The sequence below is a fragment of the Scylla paramamosain genome, chromosome 27 (assembly GCF_035594125.1).
Source record: "Scylla paramamosain isolate STU-SP2022 chromosome 27, ASM3559412v1, whole genome shotgun sequence".
Lineage (NCBI taxonomy): Eukaryota > Metazoa > Arthropoda > Malacostraca > Decapoda > Portunidae > Scylla > Scylla paramamosain.
Window position 1 is genome coordinate 16739120 of NC_087177.1, and position 20021 is coordinate 16759140.

At 39.3% G+C, this 20021-nt stretch overlaps 2 protein-coding genes across 4 annotated transcripts in view; one reads left to right on the forward strand and one right to left on the reverse strand.

The window, feature by feature from the left end:
* Positions 1-7083, reverse strand: part of LOC135114294 (serine/threonine-protein phosphatase PP1-beta catalytic subunit) — a 39256-nt gene extending 32173 nt beyond the window's left edge. The window contains exon 1 of the mRNA XM_064030187.1: positions 6956-7083. Coding sequence (XP_063886257.1) covers positions 6956-7007 — 52 coding nt within the window. The 5' untranslated portion in view covers positions 7008-7083. The remainder of the gene's footprint in view (positions 1-6955) is intronic.
* A 991-nt stretch (positions 7084-8074) lies between these two features.
* Positions 8075-20021, forward strand: part of LOC135114293 (LIM domain kinase 1-like) — a 267522-nt gene continuing 255575 nt past the window's right edge. For 2 of the 3 annotated variants that reach the window (XM_064030183.1, XM_064030184.1), the window contains exon 1: positions 8075-8205. In XM_064030183.1, the coding sequence (XP_063886253.1) occupies positions 8181-8205 (25 nt within the window). In that variant the 5' untranslated portion in view covers positions 8075-8180. Of the gene's footprint in view, positions 8206-14316; positions 14436-20021 lie in introns of all 3 variants that reach the window. The other variant, XM_064030185.1, reaches the window with a different exon arrangement.

Consider the following 20021-nt stretch of genomic DNA (forward strand, 5'->3'; position numbering starts at 1 on the left):
ATTGGAGGAGCCCAACGGAGAAGAAAGGATGACAGCATAAGCAGAAGGATTAGAGGTCAGGAAAAGGTCAAGAATGTTGGGCGTATCTCCAAGATGGTCAGGAATATGAGTACGATGTTGCACCAATTGCTCTAGGTCGTGGAGGATAGCAAAGTTGAAGGCTAGTTCACCAGGATGGTTAGTGAAGGGAGAGGAAAGCCAAAGCTGGTGGTGAACATTGAAGTCTCCAAGAAAGGAGATCTCTGCAAAAGGAAAGAGAGTGAGAATGTGCTCCACTTTGGAAGTTAAGTAGTCAAAGAATTTCTTATAGTCAGAGGAGTTAGGTGAGGTATACAGCAAAGATAAATTTAGTTTGAGAGTGACTCTGTAGTCGTAGCCAGATGGTGAAAAACTCTGAAGATTCAAGAGTGTGGGCATGAGAGCAGGTTAAGTCACTGCGCACATAAACACAGCATCCAGCTTTGGATCGAAAATGAGGATTGAGAAAGTAGGAGGGAACAGAAAAGGGGCTACTGTCAGTTGCCTCAGACACCTGAGTTTCAGTGAGAAAAAGAAGATGAGGTTTAGAAGAGGAGAAGTGGTGTTCTACAGATTGAAAATTAAATCTTAGACTGCGAATGTTGCAGAAGTTAATGAATAAAAAGCTGAGGTGGGTGTCAAGACACTTAGGGTCATCGACAGAAAGGAAGTCCGACCTAGGGACATTTATGGTCCCCTCCCCCGATGGGGACTCCAAGGCTGGTATAGGAGTCGCCATTATGATTTTAAAATTTTTGAGTGAAGGGTGTGTGTGTTATTAGGTGCTTGTAGTTTTCTGTGGAGGAAGAAAGTTGTCTTAAGAGGGCAGGCTGTGACTGCCCCCTTGTGTTGTGAGACACAAAGGGGAACATTCCGTGAGGTCACAGCTGGGTTTAATGATAAGTTCACAGCACCCCCTGAACATTGCTTTAGCTCACTAGGAGTAATTATTGTTTCGGCAGGTGACAGTACACAACCCTGAGGAACACCACTGTTAATAGATTTAAGAGAAGAACAGTAACCGTCTACCACAGCAACAATAGAAAGGTCTGGACACTTGAGATAAAGTTGCAGAGAGAAGAATAGAAGCCATAGAAGGGTAGTTTTTTTAAATCAAAGCTTTGTGCCAGATCTCTATTATGCTCTAAGGCAACAGCAAAAGTTTCACCAAAATTTCTAAAAGAGGATGACAAAGACTCAGTAAGGAAGGCCAGATCACCAATAGAGCAGCCTTGACAGAACCAGTGCTAGTTATTAGATAGAAGGTTGTGAAGTGATAGATGTTTAAAAATCTTCCTGTTGAGGACAGATTCAAAAACTTTAGATAGGCAGGAAATTAAAGCAGTAGGATGATAGTTTGAGGGATTAGAATGGTCACCCCTTTTTAGGAACAGGCTGAATGTAGGCAAACTTCCAGCAAGAAGGAAAGGTAGATGTTGGCAGAAAGAGTTGAGAGTTTGACAAGGCAAGGTGCAACCACAGAGGCACAGTTTCAAAGAACAATAGGAAGGAGCCCATCAGGTCCATGAGCCTTCTAAGGATTTAGGCCAGCAAGGGCATGGAAAACATCATTGTAAAGAATTTTAATAGGTAGCATGAAGTAGTCAGTGGAAGGAGGAGAGGGAGGAACAAGCCCTGTATCATCCAAGGTAGAGTTTTTAGCAAAGGTTTGAGTGAAGAATTCAGCTTTAGAGATAGATGTGATAGCAGCGATGCCATCTGGCTGAAATAAAGGAGGGAAAGACGAAGAAGTAAAGTTATTGGAGATGTTTTTGGCTGGCTGCCAGAAGTCATGAGGGGAGTTGGACCTTGAAAGATTTTGACACTTTCTATTAATGAAGGAGTTTTTGGCTAGTTGGAGAACAGACTTGGCATGGTTCCAGGTAAAAATATAAAGTGCATGAGATTCTGGTGATGGAAGGGCTCAACTACCTTTTGTGGGCCACCTCTCTATCACAAGAATGGGCTGTGTTAAACCAAGGTTTAGAAGGTTTAGGTTGAAAAAAGGAGTAAGGAATGTACGCCTCCATGTCAGACACTATCACCTCTCTATTATGCTCTCGGCACACAGGGATGGATCTCCAACATGGAAGCACTAGTGATTCCAAGAAAAATCAGCAAAATACCTCCTCAGGTCCCTGCAACTAGCAGAAGCAAAATGCCAGAGGCACCTCCCCTTAGGGGGATCCTGAGGAGGTCTGTCCTTTAGGAATGTAACACTTCAAATCTTTTAATTCATTTTAGATTACTTTATAAATGCTTACATATTTACATATAAATGAGAAATAAGCAAAAAATAAATAAACCCTCTCCCAAAAAATATAAAATAAAAAAGAATAAATAAATAAATAAATAAATAAATAAATAAATAAATAAATAAATAAATAAATAAAACCCCCAAAACTGCATTTTTAAGCTTTTTTTTTCAACTGTCTCTCATTGCTGCAATGTTGTATCTCTGGTTATCTTAATACAGTAAAATCCCTCTCATCCGGCATTCGAGTATCCAGCAGCTTCAAGTATCCGGCACATTTTTCCCCCGAGCCTTAAAATCAATAAAAAATCAATGTGTACTCATAAAATTGATTAAAATTCCCACGTGAGGCATACTTTGAGCCCTCGCCACCAGAGCGTCGCGCCACCCGCGGTCCACTGCACTGTGTTTGCTCAGTGACTCAGTCCCGCGTGTGCACTGTTTATCGCCTGATGCCTTCATCATGCCTAAAGTTGTAGAAAAGAGGAAGCGTGTTGTGCTTACACTTAAGCAGCTGATTAGATCAGCTGCTGATTAAGATCAGCTGATCTTTGTTATGGTAAGATGCGTGAGTGTAGGGTGGTGATTGTGGACATAATTTCACTTCTATTCAAGTATCCGGCACGTTGGCGGTCCTGTTGATGCCGGATAAGAGGGATTTTACTGAATACTATTTTCAAGGTAACTGTTCTTATCTTGCTAACTGCGTGCCTCTCTACCTGTAGGTTTGCTGCACAAGACTTTCTACTTTCTCACATCCCTATTCTGTCCACCTCTCTAATGCAAGAGTTAACCAGTATTTTCAATCATTTATCCTTTTCTCTGTTAAACTCTGGAACTCCCTGCTTGCCTCTGTATTTCCACCTCTGTATAACTTTAACTGTTTCAAGAGGGAGGTTTCAAGATAACTATCCTCCATTATTTTTTTCTGTTTGGATTCTCTTTAGAAGCTGGCACTCAAGAGAGCCCTTTTTTCAACATTTTACTACCCTTGGCCAGAGGCCTTCTTAAAAAAAAAAAAAAAAAAAAAAAAACCCTGCCCTGTTCTGCAGAACACTGAGGGACATCTCTAACTTTTTTTTTTGCAATATCTACACCCAAGGATATCCTTCTCTATCATGCACTTCCATTATACACTGGGATGCTCTGCCCTGCTCTGTAGTACACTCACAGATGCTCTGCCCTGTCTTACAGTACATCCATAAATGCTCATTCCCATCCTGCTGTACATGTGATCACAAACTTGTGATCCTTCCCTCATCCCTTTCTCTTCTCCCATCTTTTCCTCCTTCCTTTTCATACCCTTATTCACATGTGTTTCTTTTCTTTTCTTCTTAATTTTATAATGTGTGTTCCTAATCCTAACCTAAACCTAGAGGATTCTTAATCTAAAGAGTTCCTGATCCTACAGAGTTCCTGACCGTAATCCAATTCTACAAGATTCCTAACTGAATGGATTCCTAACCCTGCACTAACCCCAACCCTACACTACAAGATTCCCAACCTAACCCTAATGGGTTCTTAACTTTCCCTCCTCTGGGGCTCCTAACCCTAACTTCTGTGCTTGACAAACACCTCAGCAGCTGTCTGGTAGTCCTTATAAAAAGGATCTAATGATGCTGTATGGTATATCTTCACATGATTCACAGAATGTAATGCTGAAATGGAGTAAATTTTAAACTAAGCTCCTGCTAACCTGCACCACAATATTTTCCCTTTTGTGACTGGTTACAGCAGCTCTTTATTTCCACTGTTATAAACTTCTCTCTTCAGACATAATTCTGAAGACAACCGAAAGGGCATTATGGTAGGTAGAGCTGTACTGAACAAAAACAGTAAATGAGTTACATTGGGCTATTTTGTATGTTATTATGAAAAAAGCATATGTGATGCTATTTACGTACATGCACCGCACTTATCTCTTGTGAATATTCATAGTGAAAGAATTAAAACTCAATCTGAGAAGGTAACAAATAAAAAATAAATACTGTCCAGGGCTTGTCAGCAAATGAAGAAAATCCTTATAGTACTGATGTGCTGCACGTAAAGTGGAATAGTACAACAATCCCTCCAATACCCATCCTAATTTGTACCTTGCTGCACAAGACTTTCTTCTTTCTCTCACCCCTATTCTGTCCACCTCTCTAACGCAAGAGTTAACCAGTATCCTCAATTATTCATCCCTTGCTCTGGTAAACTCTGGAACTCCCTGCCTGCTTCTGTATTTCCACCTTCCTATGACTTGAATTCCTTCAAGAGGGAGGTTTCAAGACACTTATCCACCAATTTTTGACCACTGCTTTGACCCTTTTAGGGGACTGGCATTTCAGTGGGCATTTTTTTTTTTATTAGATTTTTGTTGCCCTTGGCCAGTATCCTTCCTACATAAAAAAAAAAAAAAAAAAAAAAAAAAAAAAAAAAAAAAAAAAAACATAGCAAGTACAGATGTTGCATTTATCTGGATATTGCATGTCTGCTTAATTCTCATCATTAACTGGACCTCAGTACAGAAAATGGTATTGTATAGTATTATGTGCATGTACAACCAATTCTAAGACATGCTCCAATAATATTTCTGCCACATATGCTTATTTATGGAACTTCTTTTTTTTTCTCTCCCTCTTTGTTCTACAGCTGCCACAATACATGTAAATGTGTTTCTTGAAGGTGATTTATATTTATTCTGTGTGTGTGTGTGTGTGTGTGTGTGTGTGTGTGTGTGTGTGTGTGTGTGTGTGTGTGTGTGTGTGTGTGTGTGTTGGGTGAAGCCTCATAAAATAGGGAAATAAATGTCAAATTTGTTCATAACATGATACACCATAAGGAAATAATTCTCAACAGACATGCATGTCAACAAGCATGTGCTCCATATAAGAGGTAACAGGTGAGGGAATGGCTGAGTGGTGAACACAACCAAGGTTCACCAAAAGGAAAAGTGTGGTTGTCTAGGAATATCAATAGCAAATGAGAGTAATACCACTCTGTGAAAAATTACTGCAGTTATATATGACATTTCTGTAGGTAGTAAAAATAAATATATCCATACTATGTAAATATGTATACATCTTTATATGTACAGCTCATATACCTGAACATACAGATTATTTATGTGGATAAACCATGTGTTTGCCACAACATTATTCAAGCCTGGTTGCCTGTGAGAGAGGAGGAAAGGCCGGTGTCACACCACTGCAGGATCAAAACACAAGCAAATAAATGCGAGATGTCTCACTACAGCTGGTGTCACACTATATGCAGTTCCTGCAGTGATGCCATCCCATTGTGATAACACACAAACAAATAAAAGGTGTCACACTATTGCAGCAACACTGCATTGTGCTAGTGTATGTCCAGATAATTAACTGGATGTGTCTGGTTTAATACACAGACATGGTCATGTCAAGATACTGAAAAGTCTGAATATTGGAGGGATTACTGCATATATAAATATATATGTATAAAATGATGTTCTAGTAAAGGAAATATTGTTGTGCATTCCCATCTTCATAGCAGAAATACTTCAATTTTAATTTCGAGGCTTTCAAGTGGAGATTGGATATATTTTTGGATGATGATGAGAGATGGCCAGTTAAGTGCTCAAGATCTGTCTTAGGTAGTCAACTGCCCACCTGCAGTCTCTTCTTATTCTTATGTGCACTGCATAACAGAAAAAGTCATCATGAACATGCTGTTTGAAAGGGAGGATCATGTCTAAGTAATGCAGATCAGGGAGTGTTGGAGCTAGGGTGCCTCACTACAGAAGCAGGCACTGTCCATCAACTGAAACCAAGACCTGCTTGTGGAACAGTTATGCAGCTCGTTATCCCACAGTGCCCTCTGGTGACAAATAACACAGGGAGGGCCATTCCTGAATATACACATATACTACAGGATAGGACAGTCATCTCTGGATGCAATGCAAGAAGACATGTCTAGGTGTACTGCATGACAGGCCAGGGAGGGTTATCTCTGGAAGAATACTGGACAGGCAGGAACATGTGAGGCTCTGGGTATAATGCAGAACAGGATGGGACATCCCTGAGTGTACTGCAAGACTGGGTAAGGAGGGGCATCTCTAGATATAATGCAGGCCATAATACAGAGGGGCATGTCTGGATATAATGCAGGCCATTATATGGAGGGGCATCTCTGGATATAATGCAGGCCATTACATGGAGGGGCATCTCTGGATATAATGCAGGAGAGGATAGGGAAGGCTATCTCTGGATATAATGCAAGATAGGACAGGACATCTTTAAGAGTACTGCAGGACAGAACAAGGAGTGCCATCCTTGAGTCTACAGCAGGAGAGGATAGGGCGGGGCATCCCTGACTCTACAGCAGGGCAGGGCGGGGCACCCTCGAGTGTCTGTTTCCGTAATTTTATAGGCGACGATTCCTGAGGAATTGCCTATACATTAATATTTTCTTCTAAATCTACTAAGAAAAATAGTGAGGCACATCAACTTTGCCTGGCAGATATTTTAATTGCTACACCGTGGAGGCCCTTCAAGTGGTGTATGACAAGTGTATCCTCAAAAGAAAGTAAGCGAAGGAAAACATATCACTCCACTTTCACTAGTATGTGAGCTTTATAATCATCAATATATGACATATATATATAAATATAAATCTCGTAAACTTCATAAAAATAGTCATATATTTGAGGAGAGCGAGTATTACCTTCTAAAAGGCGCGATATTAAGTTGTCGACGTCAAGTTCTATATCCGCCATCTTGAGAACCCCCGAGTTGCTACTGATGTTGACGATGACTACTCACAAGATCTATTTTGTACGGTGATTAAAGGTAACCTTTAAATGATGTTGTACAGTCACTGTTTTCAAACATCAGTAGATTCAACCGTACGGGTACTTCTTAAGAAAAATATAATAAGAAACATTATTATGTTACATTATGCACTAAGTTGTTTATGTACAACATATTACTATGGAAAAAGCCACTGTCCACTTGTTTCCTTTTCAAACATTGTTTCACATATTCATTTATATTAGGATAAAACGCACATTATTATGTTTCTTCCATTTTTGTATGGAAAAAAAAAAAATAGTAACATTGCGTCAAACTATTCCTTTCAAACCAAAGAGTATGAAAGGAATCCCTTCGGGAGGGCTGTTCATTGATAGTTTAGAAATGTTTCATATCACATCAATTATAAATCTTATGATAGTTGTATATCTTCCAAAATCTCCATCCACTCTCCCTTTACTCTTTTCTAACACTTGTTTCGTATTCCTTGTCCATTCTACATATTTCCTTTTCTCATATTTCTCATTCATTTTTTTTTCAACTTTCATCATTCCTTTCTTTCTTTCTTTTCATTCATCATGCATCACCCCCTTGTTCTCCTATTTCACGGTTTTCATTTATATCATTGCCCCCATATATCCATTATTGTGATTCCTTAATTTAACCAGTCATGTAGGCTAATTTTACTCATCTTGTACTCTTGTTGTGTATACTGGAGGATCATCTTATGCTAAAATAATGTGCTGCCAAGATTTTGCATACTAGCTGGGCCCTGCCCCTGTAGTATTGAGTCAAAATTTTAGTGTTTTTAACGGCAGTTCCAGGGGTCTTTATTCCTTAATTCTACTCTTTTCTCATAACTTCTTAATCTTCAGCATCTATTATAACTTGTAATTTGTCCAATCTGTTCGGTATTAGATAAATATTTTCCTGTCGTGTCTTCCTCTTCTCAGCATGGGTAATGTAATTTTGCATTTTTCCTAATAAAGACGGTATGGAATGATGTTTTAAAACCACAATTTTCATATCCGCATATTTCACGTAACATTTTTTAACCTTTCTATTTGTCACTGGAAGTCTTTTTATAGCTTCCTTTGGGAACAGTGACAGACTGACAGTGTCGTATCCCTGGTACAAACATGGAAGAGGATCCTGGTTTACTAGGTAAGGCAATGCTACATATATTTGCAAAACCTTTGGGTATCGAAACAGGAGAAAATGTTCCATTGGACATCGAACTGCACAATAGAAATATATTGACATGGAAGTTATAACTTGTTAAACGTCGGGAAAGTATAATTGAAATAATATTCGTCTCTACGCCCCCCGTTCCACATATTATGTTGTACATTATCTTGGGATACCACATTACCATTATCAGACTGTAATTCCATTAAAGAGATAAATCTTATTCCGTTCCTTTACTAATTTATTAGCTGGCCATTTATTGCAATCCGCCCTACCAAAACTTATCTCTTGGGGTAATCTACTTGCCTCTGCCTTGCCTCCTTTAGTGAATATTTAGTGGTCATTCTGTTATTCGTATTTTGTTGGGTGCATCACATGTTCTGTCCATGTCCACTTTTTTCCTCTCGATTTAAAGTGTAAGGACTTAGCTTGGTTTGCCTTCATGTTATCTTTTATTTGGATGTTGTGTTAAATACTGTTATCTTATTCTGAAGCTTTCTTTGGGATCTTTATCAAATGTCAGAATTACAGGATAGGAATCATGTAAATGAAGCAAAAATGTTTTAAGTAAGAGGCACACTATTACCACAATCCCAGTGTTGGGTATTATTTCAGTCTTTCACCAATCTCAACATGGCTTTTCATACCCTTCTCATCAGATAGAGCTTCTTATTCTGAGTAATTTGAACAGTTTTTATACCAAATGGAAATTATTTAAAGTTCAGTTAGGTTGGGTTTAATTTGGCTAGGTTAGGTTAGATTGGTTTGGTAAGTTAGTTTGGTTAAGTTAGGTTAGGTTAGGTGGTGGTGTGTGACAGCCAGCTGGTGACCATGGGTGAGTGGCGGCCAGTTCTCTTGGGGGAAATATTATGAGTGAGTGTCACTGCTGTGTTACTTATTTGTAAGAATGAAACTATTTAATTCTGGTAGATTTTTTTCTTTTTATTGATCAGCTTTTTTTCATTGCAAATCATTAGTTTCTGAGGGATGGGGGTCAAGGAAAAAAGTAATGATTTCTGTGAAAAAACAACAAGTAGATTTGATCAAAACAGCCTGAAAGCTACCAGAAAAAATAGTTTCATGTGAAATAGAGAAATTGGTAATAGAGTATTTTACCCAATACTCTACAGCTTTACTTGTGTAGTGGCAAGACATTTGAAAATCACTAAGCCCTTGGTGATCATCTTGGTCTCATCAGTAACATAACTTTTGATTGACTGATTGATTGTTTTATTTGTAAGTTATACATGATGATATCCAGCAACCAACACACACATACAAAATGTGGTATGTTCTCAAGATAACACAAGAAAGACCACAGTATTAGCTCCATATTTCCATTTTGGCCCTTTTTACAATCCAAGGGTAGACTTAATCTTAAAGATAATATTTGTTGGATAATGTTAATTTCTACATTTCACATGTATTTCATGCATTTTTCTTTTTTGTTTTATTTTTTTGGTGTTTGTTTTATAAAACTGATCCCAAATTGGTCTTTACCCATTTTCTTCACCTAAAAATGTAAAACAGAAACATGGTAGTGATGTGGACCTTGGGAAATTGTGTAAAAAACAAATATGCAATATGTTACATCATATCAAATGATCAATAAAAAAAAAAAAAAAAAAAAAAAAAAAAAAATATATATATATATATATATATATATATATATATATATATATATATATATATATATATATATATATATATATATATATATAATATATAGCTTAATGAGGAAATCCAAAATTAAAAGTTTTTGGGAAAAATTTTACCCAAACTAATATATTATAACTAGGGGCTTTGTCCCATCTGAACCATCCCAAGGACAATTAACCTAACCAAATGTAATCTACCTAACCTAAGTAAACTTGTGGGAGATACTTGATTCTCCTAGACCCTCTCAAGGACATTAACCTCACTGAACATAACCAAGCCTATCCTAACCTATCCTAACCTAACCTAACCTAACCAAACCAAACCTAACCAAACTGGGGAAGGTGTTTCCTATTTGGATCCCCCAAGCATTCTGGCCGAACATAATCTAACTCAGTCCTATGGAATTACTAACTGCATACCTCTGTGGGTGATTGGTTGTAAAGGCCAATGCCACATTATAAGTATTACCTTTGTATAAGTGGACACACAGGAAGCTAAGTACTTATCAGCACACAGGCCTGTGACTAAACAGAGTGCTTAGCTGGAGTTTGGGTAGAATGTTTGCCTCGGGTAGTGGTAAGCTGAGTAAGGATGAGACTAAACTGTTCAAGATGCTGGCTGCAGTGTGACTTAAATGAGAGAGCAGGGTATGTATATCTGACTGCTTCTTGAATGTGACTGACTCCCTGCATACCAAGTGGATTGATATTGGTTTGCTCCGGGAGTGTGAATCCATTCTACCCTGATCTTCATTGGTTCATCCACTTGTTAGGGTGGATTTTTACATCTGAATTGAACTAATACAAATCACCTTTAAATTTCCTGTTGGAACAATAGTTCCAACACTTTATTTAGGAGGAAGAATATCAAAGTCCAATTTGTAATAACTGTTGCCACTCTCTTCTGGCTCATGAGGTATGGTTGGTGTGCATGACCTTGGTAGTTAGTGGCAACTCATCCTTGTTTACAGTCTGACCCATTTCATAGTCAGTCTCTTCTCTTGCACTAATTATGAACCTGTGAAATTCCAATATTTTGTTAACATATTCTTCATGCATTTTTTGTGCTGTTCTTGTTTTCATTCTCATTCCCAGTATGTGCTTCTTCATAAATCTGCAACACCAGCTTGGTGTGCCACACAAATCATTTAGACCTTGTGCTGCTGCTCTCACTTTTGTTTCATTACCTAACAGTTATTTTTGTTGATACTGCAAGACAAATTTCTCTTTGCAACTATCCACTCCTTTGGCTTGCACTTCAGTTCTGGCCACATAGTTGGAGACTGATGCAGGTTATGCTTAAGTCTTGATGCAAGTTTCAGGAGGTATTCTTGTTTCCTCTTGTGCAGGTTATGCTTAAGCTCTTGATGCAGGTTTCAACAGGTATTTTTGTTTCCTCTTGTAACAGATCATTTTCTCAGTTTGAGGTGGTCCAAAATACCTTTCTGCAGTCCTGTTGCCATGCTGTTTGGCATATGCAGTCATTTCTAGCTTGAAGCTCATTGTGCAAGAGTGTCTTTTACTTGAAGCCATAGCACCATCAGTGCTAAGATTTTTTAAATGTTTTCAATTTACAGGTTGCTTCTAAGATTGGCAGGCCGTGGTTTGAACTAGTTAAGACCATGACATGAATTCAAAGGTCCTGAAGGAAGCATATGTTGCCAAATCTTAAAAAGTAATACCTACACACATGTTGTGTGTACCACAGGCAAATAATAACAAAACAACTGCTGGGCAACAAAAAATATTTTGGAACTGTTATGGAGAGCAAATCAAGATATGGTGGTGAACAGTGAGTGAGAATTCACAAGTCTTGTTATTAATGAGATTCACTGGTAAACCCTTCTAACATACTGCAGTTTTACTTCCTTTGTCACTTAAAAATATTTCCTTAACCCTTTCCTTCCGGCGCTTAAATTATTTTCTCGTTTTGTATGACGGCTAAAAATGGTAAACCTAGAAATTGTCAGAAAATTGTTTGAATACTAATAATTATTTTCTCTTTGTTATTCTGAATACAATGATATACTTTGTAGCTCGATGTGACCTCTGAAAGTTGAGTTTATGCCTTATAAAGGATTCCTCCTCCTCCTGCTGTGTGATCCGTCATCCAGGAACAGCCCGGAGAGCGATGACGCCGCGCGCAAACACACTCTCTCTCTCTCTCTCTCTCTCTCTCTCTCTCTCTCTCTCTCTCTCTCTCTCTCTCTCTCTCTCTCTCTCTCTCTCTCTCTCTCTCTCTCTCTCTCATCTTGGAGGGGAAATTGTACAATTCCAATGAGAGAGAGAGAAAGAGAGAGAGAGAGAGAGAGAGAGAGAGAGAGAGAGAGAGAGAGAGAGAGAGAGAGACAGAGAGAGATTTCATCCCTTTTCACATCAAGTTTCAGGCAAATAACATTCTCTCTTTCTCTCTCTCTCTCTGACAAGTTACCTTCCACCATTTTATTATAAAATCGAAGATAATGAAAAAATTAACATGAAAGAATGATAGGTATCATCTCTCTGTTCTGATAAAACAGGTGGATCCTGTAAATCATTTTCCGAGTCCTCACCAATGTCTTTGCTTTCTTCAGCTTCTTCTAAATATTCACTGTCACTGTCTTCAAACTCAGAAGCACTGCTAAATACATATGTTGTGTCCTGCTCCATGGTGAGTTATGATCTGAGATCCTTGGCTCTTATCAGGATGTCTCTTCACACTTATCATGGTGCTTTCCACCCGGCGGGTCGCTGGGGTTGCCAAGTGTCGCCCGGAGAAAGGGAAAATAGCTTAGTTACCGCTAAATTTTCATAGCTAGTGACATTACATGTGGAAACATGCCAGACACTTCCACTCACACTATCTGACTCGAGAAACCGCGCTTGGACCTCAAAATTGAGGCGCGAAAATTCTTGATTACCGGTATGATCGCCGTTGCTACGGACGCATTTTTTGCAATCGTATATATACGATTGCCGGAAGGAAAGGGTTAAAGTCATGATGTTTGAGGAAACTGAAAATACCTGCAATATTGATGCACAGTATGTAAAATGCCACTAATCTGTTGCCTTGTCTGCCATACTCTACCTATACAGGAATCAATTTGTGTGACTGTCTGCATCTTTTTGATGCTTTTGTTTATTTAATACTTTAATCAAGTATAATTTATACATTTCATTAAGAGGCCATAAACAGGGGCTCAGATTACTGTCTAGCATAGAAAACCTTCTTCAGGGGTTAGTTTAGGCCTATGAAAATGTAATCTTTGGCATCCAAGATGCATGGTAGATTTTCAATGCTTATTTTAGGAAAAAATAGGGCCTGATGATGAAAAATATGTTAAGTAGATTACAGTAAAACCTTTATAGGTTGGCATGATAGGGGCTCAGCCTTTACCGACTTATTGAAATTCTGACTTCTCTGATATGACTCATAATTCTTGAAAACTCCTCCTACAGGGTTAATTTCAGCCCCTTTCTCCCCTTGCCCTTTGTTCTGAGGACATGATGCTAAAAAGGGATGCCGGTTCTGGTTTTGGTTCTCCTTGAGGCTGGGAGGTTTAGCCTTTGCAGTGGCATATCCTTGATGAAGTCTTGTTTATGCTTTTTTTTTTGCATTCTTATCTGGTCTTTTATCATACATACTTTTGAGGAGGAGTTAGTAGATTTGAGGAGGAGGCAGTAGACACCTGCCGAAATGATAATTACTCCTAGTGAGGTCTAAAGCACTGTTCAGGAGGTGCTGTGAATTTATCATTAAACCCAGCTATGACCTCACTGAATGTTTCCCTTTGTGTCAACACACACAACACAAAGTGGCAGTCACAGCTTGCTCTCTAAAGAAAACTCTCTTCCTCCACACAAAACTACAAGCACCTAATAACACAAACACCCTTCACTCAAAAATTTTGAAATTATCATGGCGACTCCTACACCAGCCTTGGAGTTCCCATCTGGGGAGGGGACCATAAATGTCCCCAGGTCAGACTGCCTTTCTGTCGATGACCCTAAGTGTCTTGACACCCCCCCCTCAACTTTTTCTTCATTAACTTCTGCAACATTCGCAGTCAAAGATCTAATTTTCAGTCTGTAGAACGCAACCTCTCCTCTTCTAAACAAATCTTCTAAATAAATCTTCTTTTCCTCACTGAAACTCAGGTGTCTGAGGCAACTGACAGTAGCCCCTTTTCTGTTCCCTCCTACTTTCTCTATCCTCATTTTCGATGCAAAGCTGGATGTTGCCTTTATGTGCGTAATGACTTAAACTGCTCTCGTGCCCACGCTCTTGAATCTTCCGAGTTTTCCACCATCTGGCTACGACTACAGAGTCACTCTCAAGCTAAATTTATCTGTGCTGTATACCTCTCACCTAACTCCTCTGACTATAAGAAATTTTTTGACTATTTAACTTCCAAAGTGGAGCACATTCTGACCCTCTTCCCTTTTGCAGAGATATCCATTCTTGGAGACTTCAATGTTCACCACCAGCTTTGGCTTTCCTCTCCCTTCACTGACCATCCTGGTGAACTAGCCTTCAACTTTGCTATCCTCCACAACCTAGAGCAATTGGTACAACACTCTACTTGTATCCCGGACCATCTTGGAGATAAGCCCAACATTCTTGACCTTTTCCTGACCTCTAATCCTGCTTATGCTGTCACCCTTTCTTTTCCTCCGATCACAATCTCATATCTGTATCTTTTCCTATTGCTCCAATCCCTTCTCAGGATCCCCCTAAGCGAAGGTGCCTCTGGCGTTTTGCCTCTGCTGGTTGGGGGGACATGAGGAGGTATTTTGCTGATTTTCTTTGGAATGACTATTGCTTCCATGTCAGAGACCTGTCTTTGTGTGCTGACCACATAACAGAGGTGATAGTGTCTGGCATGGAGGCGTACATTCCTCACTCGTTTTTCTCGACCTAAACCTTCTATATCTTGGTTTAACACAGCTTGTTCTCGTCTTATACATGATAGAGAGGTGGCCCACAAAAGGTACTTAAGCCTTCCATCATCAGAATCTTATGCACTTTATATTTCTGCCTGGAACCATGCCAAGTCTGTTCTCTAACTAGCCAAAAACTTCTTCATTAATAGAAAGCGTCAAAACCTTTCAAGATCTAACTCCTCTCATAACTTCTGGCATCTAGCCAATAATATCTCCAATAACTTTGCTTCTTCTTCTTTCCCTCCTTTATTTCAACCAGATGGCACCACTGCTATCACATCTATTTCTAAAGCTGAACTCTTCGCTCAAACCTTTGCTAAAAACTCTACCTTGGACGATTCTGGGCTTGTTCCTCCCTCTCCTCCACCCTCTGACTACTTCATGCTACCTATTAGAATTCTTTGCAATGATGTTTTCCATGCCCTCGCTAGCATAAACCCTCCGAAGGCTTATGGACCTGATGGGGTCCCCCCTATTGTTCTCCGAAACTGTGCCTCCGTGCTTAGACCTTGCTCAGTCAAACTCTTTCAGCTCTGTCTGTCAACATCTACCTTTCCTTCTTGCTGGAAATTTGCCTACATTCAGCCTGTTCCTAAAAAGGGTGACCGTTCTAATCCCTCAAACTACCGTGCTATTGCTTTAATTTCCTGCTTATCTAAAGTTTTTGAATCTATCCTCAACAGGAAGATTCTTAAACATATATCACTTCACAACCTTCTGTCTGATCGCCAGTATGGATTCTGTCAAGGCTGCTCTACTGGTGATCTTCTGGCTTTCCTTACTGAGTCTTGGTCATCCTCTTTTAGAGATTTTGGTGAAACTTTTGCTGTTGCCTTGGACATATCAAATGCTTTTGATAGAGTCTGGCACAAAGCTTTGATTTCCAAACTACCCTCCTACGGCTTCTATCCTTCTCTCTGTAACTTCATCTCACGTTTCCTTTCTGATTGTTCTATTGCTGCTGTGGTAGACGGTCACTGTTCTTCTCCTAAATCTATTAACAGTAGTGTTCCTCAGGGTTCTGTCCTGTCACCCACTCTCTTCTTATTATTCATTAATGATCTTCTTAACCAAATTTCTTGTTCTATCCACTCCTATGATGATGTTACCACCCTGCACTTTTCCACATCTTTTCATAGATGTCCAACCCTTCAGGAGGTAAACATTTCACGCAGGGAAGCCACAGAATGCTTGACTTCTGATCTTTCTAAAATTTCTGATTGGGGCAGAGCAAACTTGGTATTGTTCAATGCCTCAAAAACTCAATTCCTCCATCTATCAACTCGACACAACCTTCCAGACAACTATCCTCTCTTCTTCATTGACACTCAACGTCCCCCTCTTCTATAATGAACATCCTCGGTCTGTTCTTTACTTATAATCTGAACTGGAAACTTTACATCTCATCTGTAGCTAAAACAGCTTCTATGAAGTTAGGTGTTCTAAGACATCTCCGCCAGTTTTTCTCACCCCCCGAGCTGCTAACTCTGTACAAGGGCCTTATCCATCCATGTATGGAGTATGCTTTACATGTCTGGGGAGGTTCCACTCATACTGCTCTTCTAGACAGGGTGGAATCAAAAGCTTTTCGTCTCATCAACTCCTCTTCTCTAACTGACTGTCTTCAGCGTCTCTCTCACCGCCGCAATGTTGCATCTCCAGCAGTCTCCTACTGCTATTTTCATGCTAACTGCACTTCTGATCTTGCGAACTGCATGCCTCCCCTCCTTCCGCGGCCTTGCTGCATAAGACCTTCTTCTTTCTCTCATCCCTATTCTGTCCACCTCTCTAATGCAAGAGTTAACCAGTGTTCTCAGTCATTCATCCCTTCCTCTGGTAAACTCTGGAACTCCCTGCCTGCTTCTGTATTTCTACCTTCCTATGACTTGAATTCCTTCAAGAGGGAGGTTTCAAGACACTTATCCATCAGTTTTTGACTACTGCTTTGACCCTTTTATGGGACTTGCATTTCAGTGGGCATTTTTTTTTTTTATTGGATTTCTGTTGCCCTTGGCCAGTTTCCCTCCTACATAAAAAAGAAAAAAATACTATTCAGTTTTCTTTGTACCTTATCTCTTTCCTTCTAAAATCTTCCTTCCAATAATCTGATGTTTATTTTCTAGATATAGTTGTAATTTATTCACTTACCTCCTCTTGTCTTTATTTCTTCCTTTATCCTTGTTGTCAGTCCTTTCCCTTCCTCTTGAATCAAGCTGTTGCTGAGAAATAAAGCTTGAGTGTGACTGCTGCATGATTTGCATGTCTACTGGGGTGAAAGTGAGGCCCAGATTTTCGTAAAAAAACCAGCAGAATATGATCTACAGTAGTTTGTTACACATTTATGTGTTCTCTGTAAACATAATGTACTTGATATCTTGTTACATGAGAAACCCAAACAAAATGTAGAGTTGAGCATTGATCTGTCATAAATAGCCCAGTCTGTAACTTTTCCCTCCAACAGGCAATACTGAATTACTACGTAGGTTTTGCTGAGTTTGGTCTGCTTTGACTTGGATTAGTCAATATGGTGCTGATTTAAAAAAAAAATGCTGAAATTGCCATTTTTATTTTTTCTTATATTTGAGTATTTTGTTACCTTGCTGACATGTTGAATTTTGACTTGTAGAATGCTAGCTTATGGAGATTTTACAGTATTTTCATAGTTCTTTGATTGTTTAAGATCATCCTAGAAAAGTCTGTATTAGTAGTGGTTGTTCATAAGTATCTAAACTTATTTATTTTCATGGATTATTTTTTTTTTTCATGGAAAACTTTTCATGGAAAAGTTTGTTGATTATTTAAGATAATTCTGGAAAAGTCTAATATAGCAGTACAGTATCCTCTTGAGTTTTTTTTTTATTATTATGTAGGAGGAACACTGGCCAAGGGCAACAAAAATCCAATAAAAAAAAAAGCCCACTGAAATAGGGTCTGAAACAGTAGTCAAAAAATTAATGATAAGTGTCTTGAAACCTGCCTCTTGAAGGAATTCATGTCATAGGAAGGTGGGAATACAGAAGCAGGCAAGGAGTTCCAGAGTTTACCAGAGAAAGGGATGAATAATTGAGAATACTGGCTGACTCTTGTATTAGAGAGGTGGACAGAATAGGGGTGAGAGAAAGAAGAAAGTCCTGTGCAGCAAGGCCATGGGAGGAGGGGTGGCATGCAGTTAGCAAGATCAGAAGAGCAGTTAGCATGAAAATAGTGGTAGAAGATAGCTAGAGATGCAACATTACAGCAATGAGAAAGAGGCTGAAGACAGTCAATCAGAAGAGAGGAGTTAATCAGACTAAAAGCTTTTGATTCCACCCTGTCTAAAAGAGCAGTATGAGTGGAAACCCTCCCAGACATGTGAAGCATACTCCATAAATGAATGAATAAGGTCCTTGTACAGAGTTAGTAGCTTGGGGGGGGGGGTGAGAAAAACTGGCAGAAACGTCTCAGAATGCCTAACTTCATAGAAGATATTTTAACTGGAGATGAAATGTAAAGTTTCCAGTTTAGATTATAAGAAAAGGACAGACTGAGGATGTTCATTATAGAAGAGGGGACAGTTGAGTATTGTTGAAGAAGAAATGATAGTTGTCTGGTAGGTTGTGTTGAGTTGATAGATGGAGGAATTGAGTTTTTGAGGCATTGGACAATACCAAGTTTGCTCTGACCTGATCAGAAATTTTAGAGAGATCAGAAGTCAGGCATTCTGTGGTTTCCCTGTGTGAACTGTTTACTTCCTGAAGGGTTGGACTTCTAGAAGATGTGTAAAAGTGCAGGGTGGTATCATCATCATAGGAGTGGATAGGACGAGAAGTTTGGTTTAGATCATTGATGGATAATAGGAAGAGAGTGGATGACAGGACAGAATCTTGAGGAATACCACAGATAATAGATTTAGGAGAAGAATGGTAACCATCTACCACAGCAGTAATAGAATAGTCAGAAAGGAAATTTGACATGAAGTTATAGAGAGAAGGATTGAATCTGTGGGAGGGTAGTTTGGAAATCAAAGCTTTGTGCCAGACTCTATCAAGAGCTTTTGATATGTCAAAGGCAAAAGCCAAAGTTTCACCAAAATCTCTAAGAGATGATGACCAAGTCTCAGTAAGGAAAGCCAAAAGATCAGTAGTAGTATGGCCTTAACGGAACTCATTCTGACGATCAGATAGAAGGTTGTGAAGTGATAGACATTTAAGAATCTTCCTTTTGAGGATAAATTAAAAAACTTTAGATAGGCAGGAAATTAAAGCAATAGTATGGTAGTTTCAGGGATTAGAACAGTCACCCTTTCTAGCAACAGGCTGAATGTAGGCAAATTTCCAACAAGAAGGAAAGGTAGATGTTGACAGAGTTGAAAGAGTTTGACTAGGCAAGGTGCAAGCATGGAGGCACAGTTTTGGAGAACAATAGGAGAGACCCCATCAGGTCCATAAGCCTTCGGAGGGTTTAGGCCAGCGAGAGCATGGAAAACATCATTGTGAAGAATTTTAATAGGTAGCATGAAGTAGTCAGAGGGTGGAGGAGAGGGAGGAACAAGCCCTGAATCATCCAAAGGTTTAAGAGAAGAGTTCAGCTTTAGAGATAGATTTTATAGCAGTGGTGCCATCTGGTTGAAATAAAGGAGGGAAAGGAAAAGAAGTAAAGTTATTGAATATGTTTTTGGATAGATGCCAGAAGTCATAAGGAGAGTTAAATTTTGAAAGATTTTGACACTTTCTGTTAATGAAGGAGTTTTTGGCTAGTTGAAGAACATACTTGGCATGGTTCCTGGCAGAAATATATAGTGCATGAGATTCTGGTGATGGAAGGCTGAAATACCTTTTGTGGGCCACCTCTCTATCATGAGAACAGGCTTTGTTAAACTAAGGTTGGGTTGAGAAAAAGAGTGAGGAATGTATGCCTCCATGCCAGATACTATCACCTCTGTTATGTACTTGGCACACAGAGATGGGTCTCTGTCACGGAAGAAGTAGTCATTCTAAGGAAAATCAGCAAAATACCTCCTCAGGTCCCCCCAACTAGCAGAAGCAAAACACCAGAGGCACCTCCTCTTAGGGGGATCCTGAGGAAAGATTGGAGCGATAGGACAAGATACAGATGTGACATTATGACTGGAAGATCCCAGCAGAGAAGAGAAAGTGACAGCATAAGGAGAAGGATTAGAGGTTAGGAAAAGGTCAAGAATGTTGGATGTATCTACAAGACAGTCAGGAATAT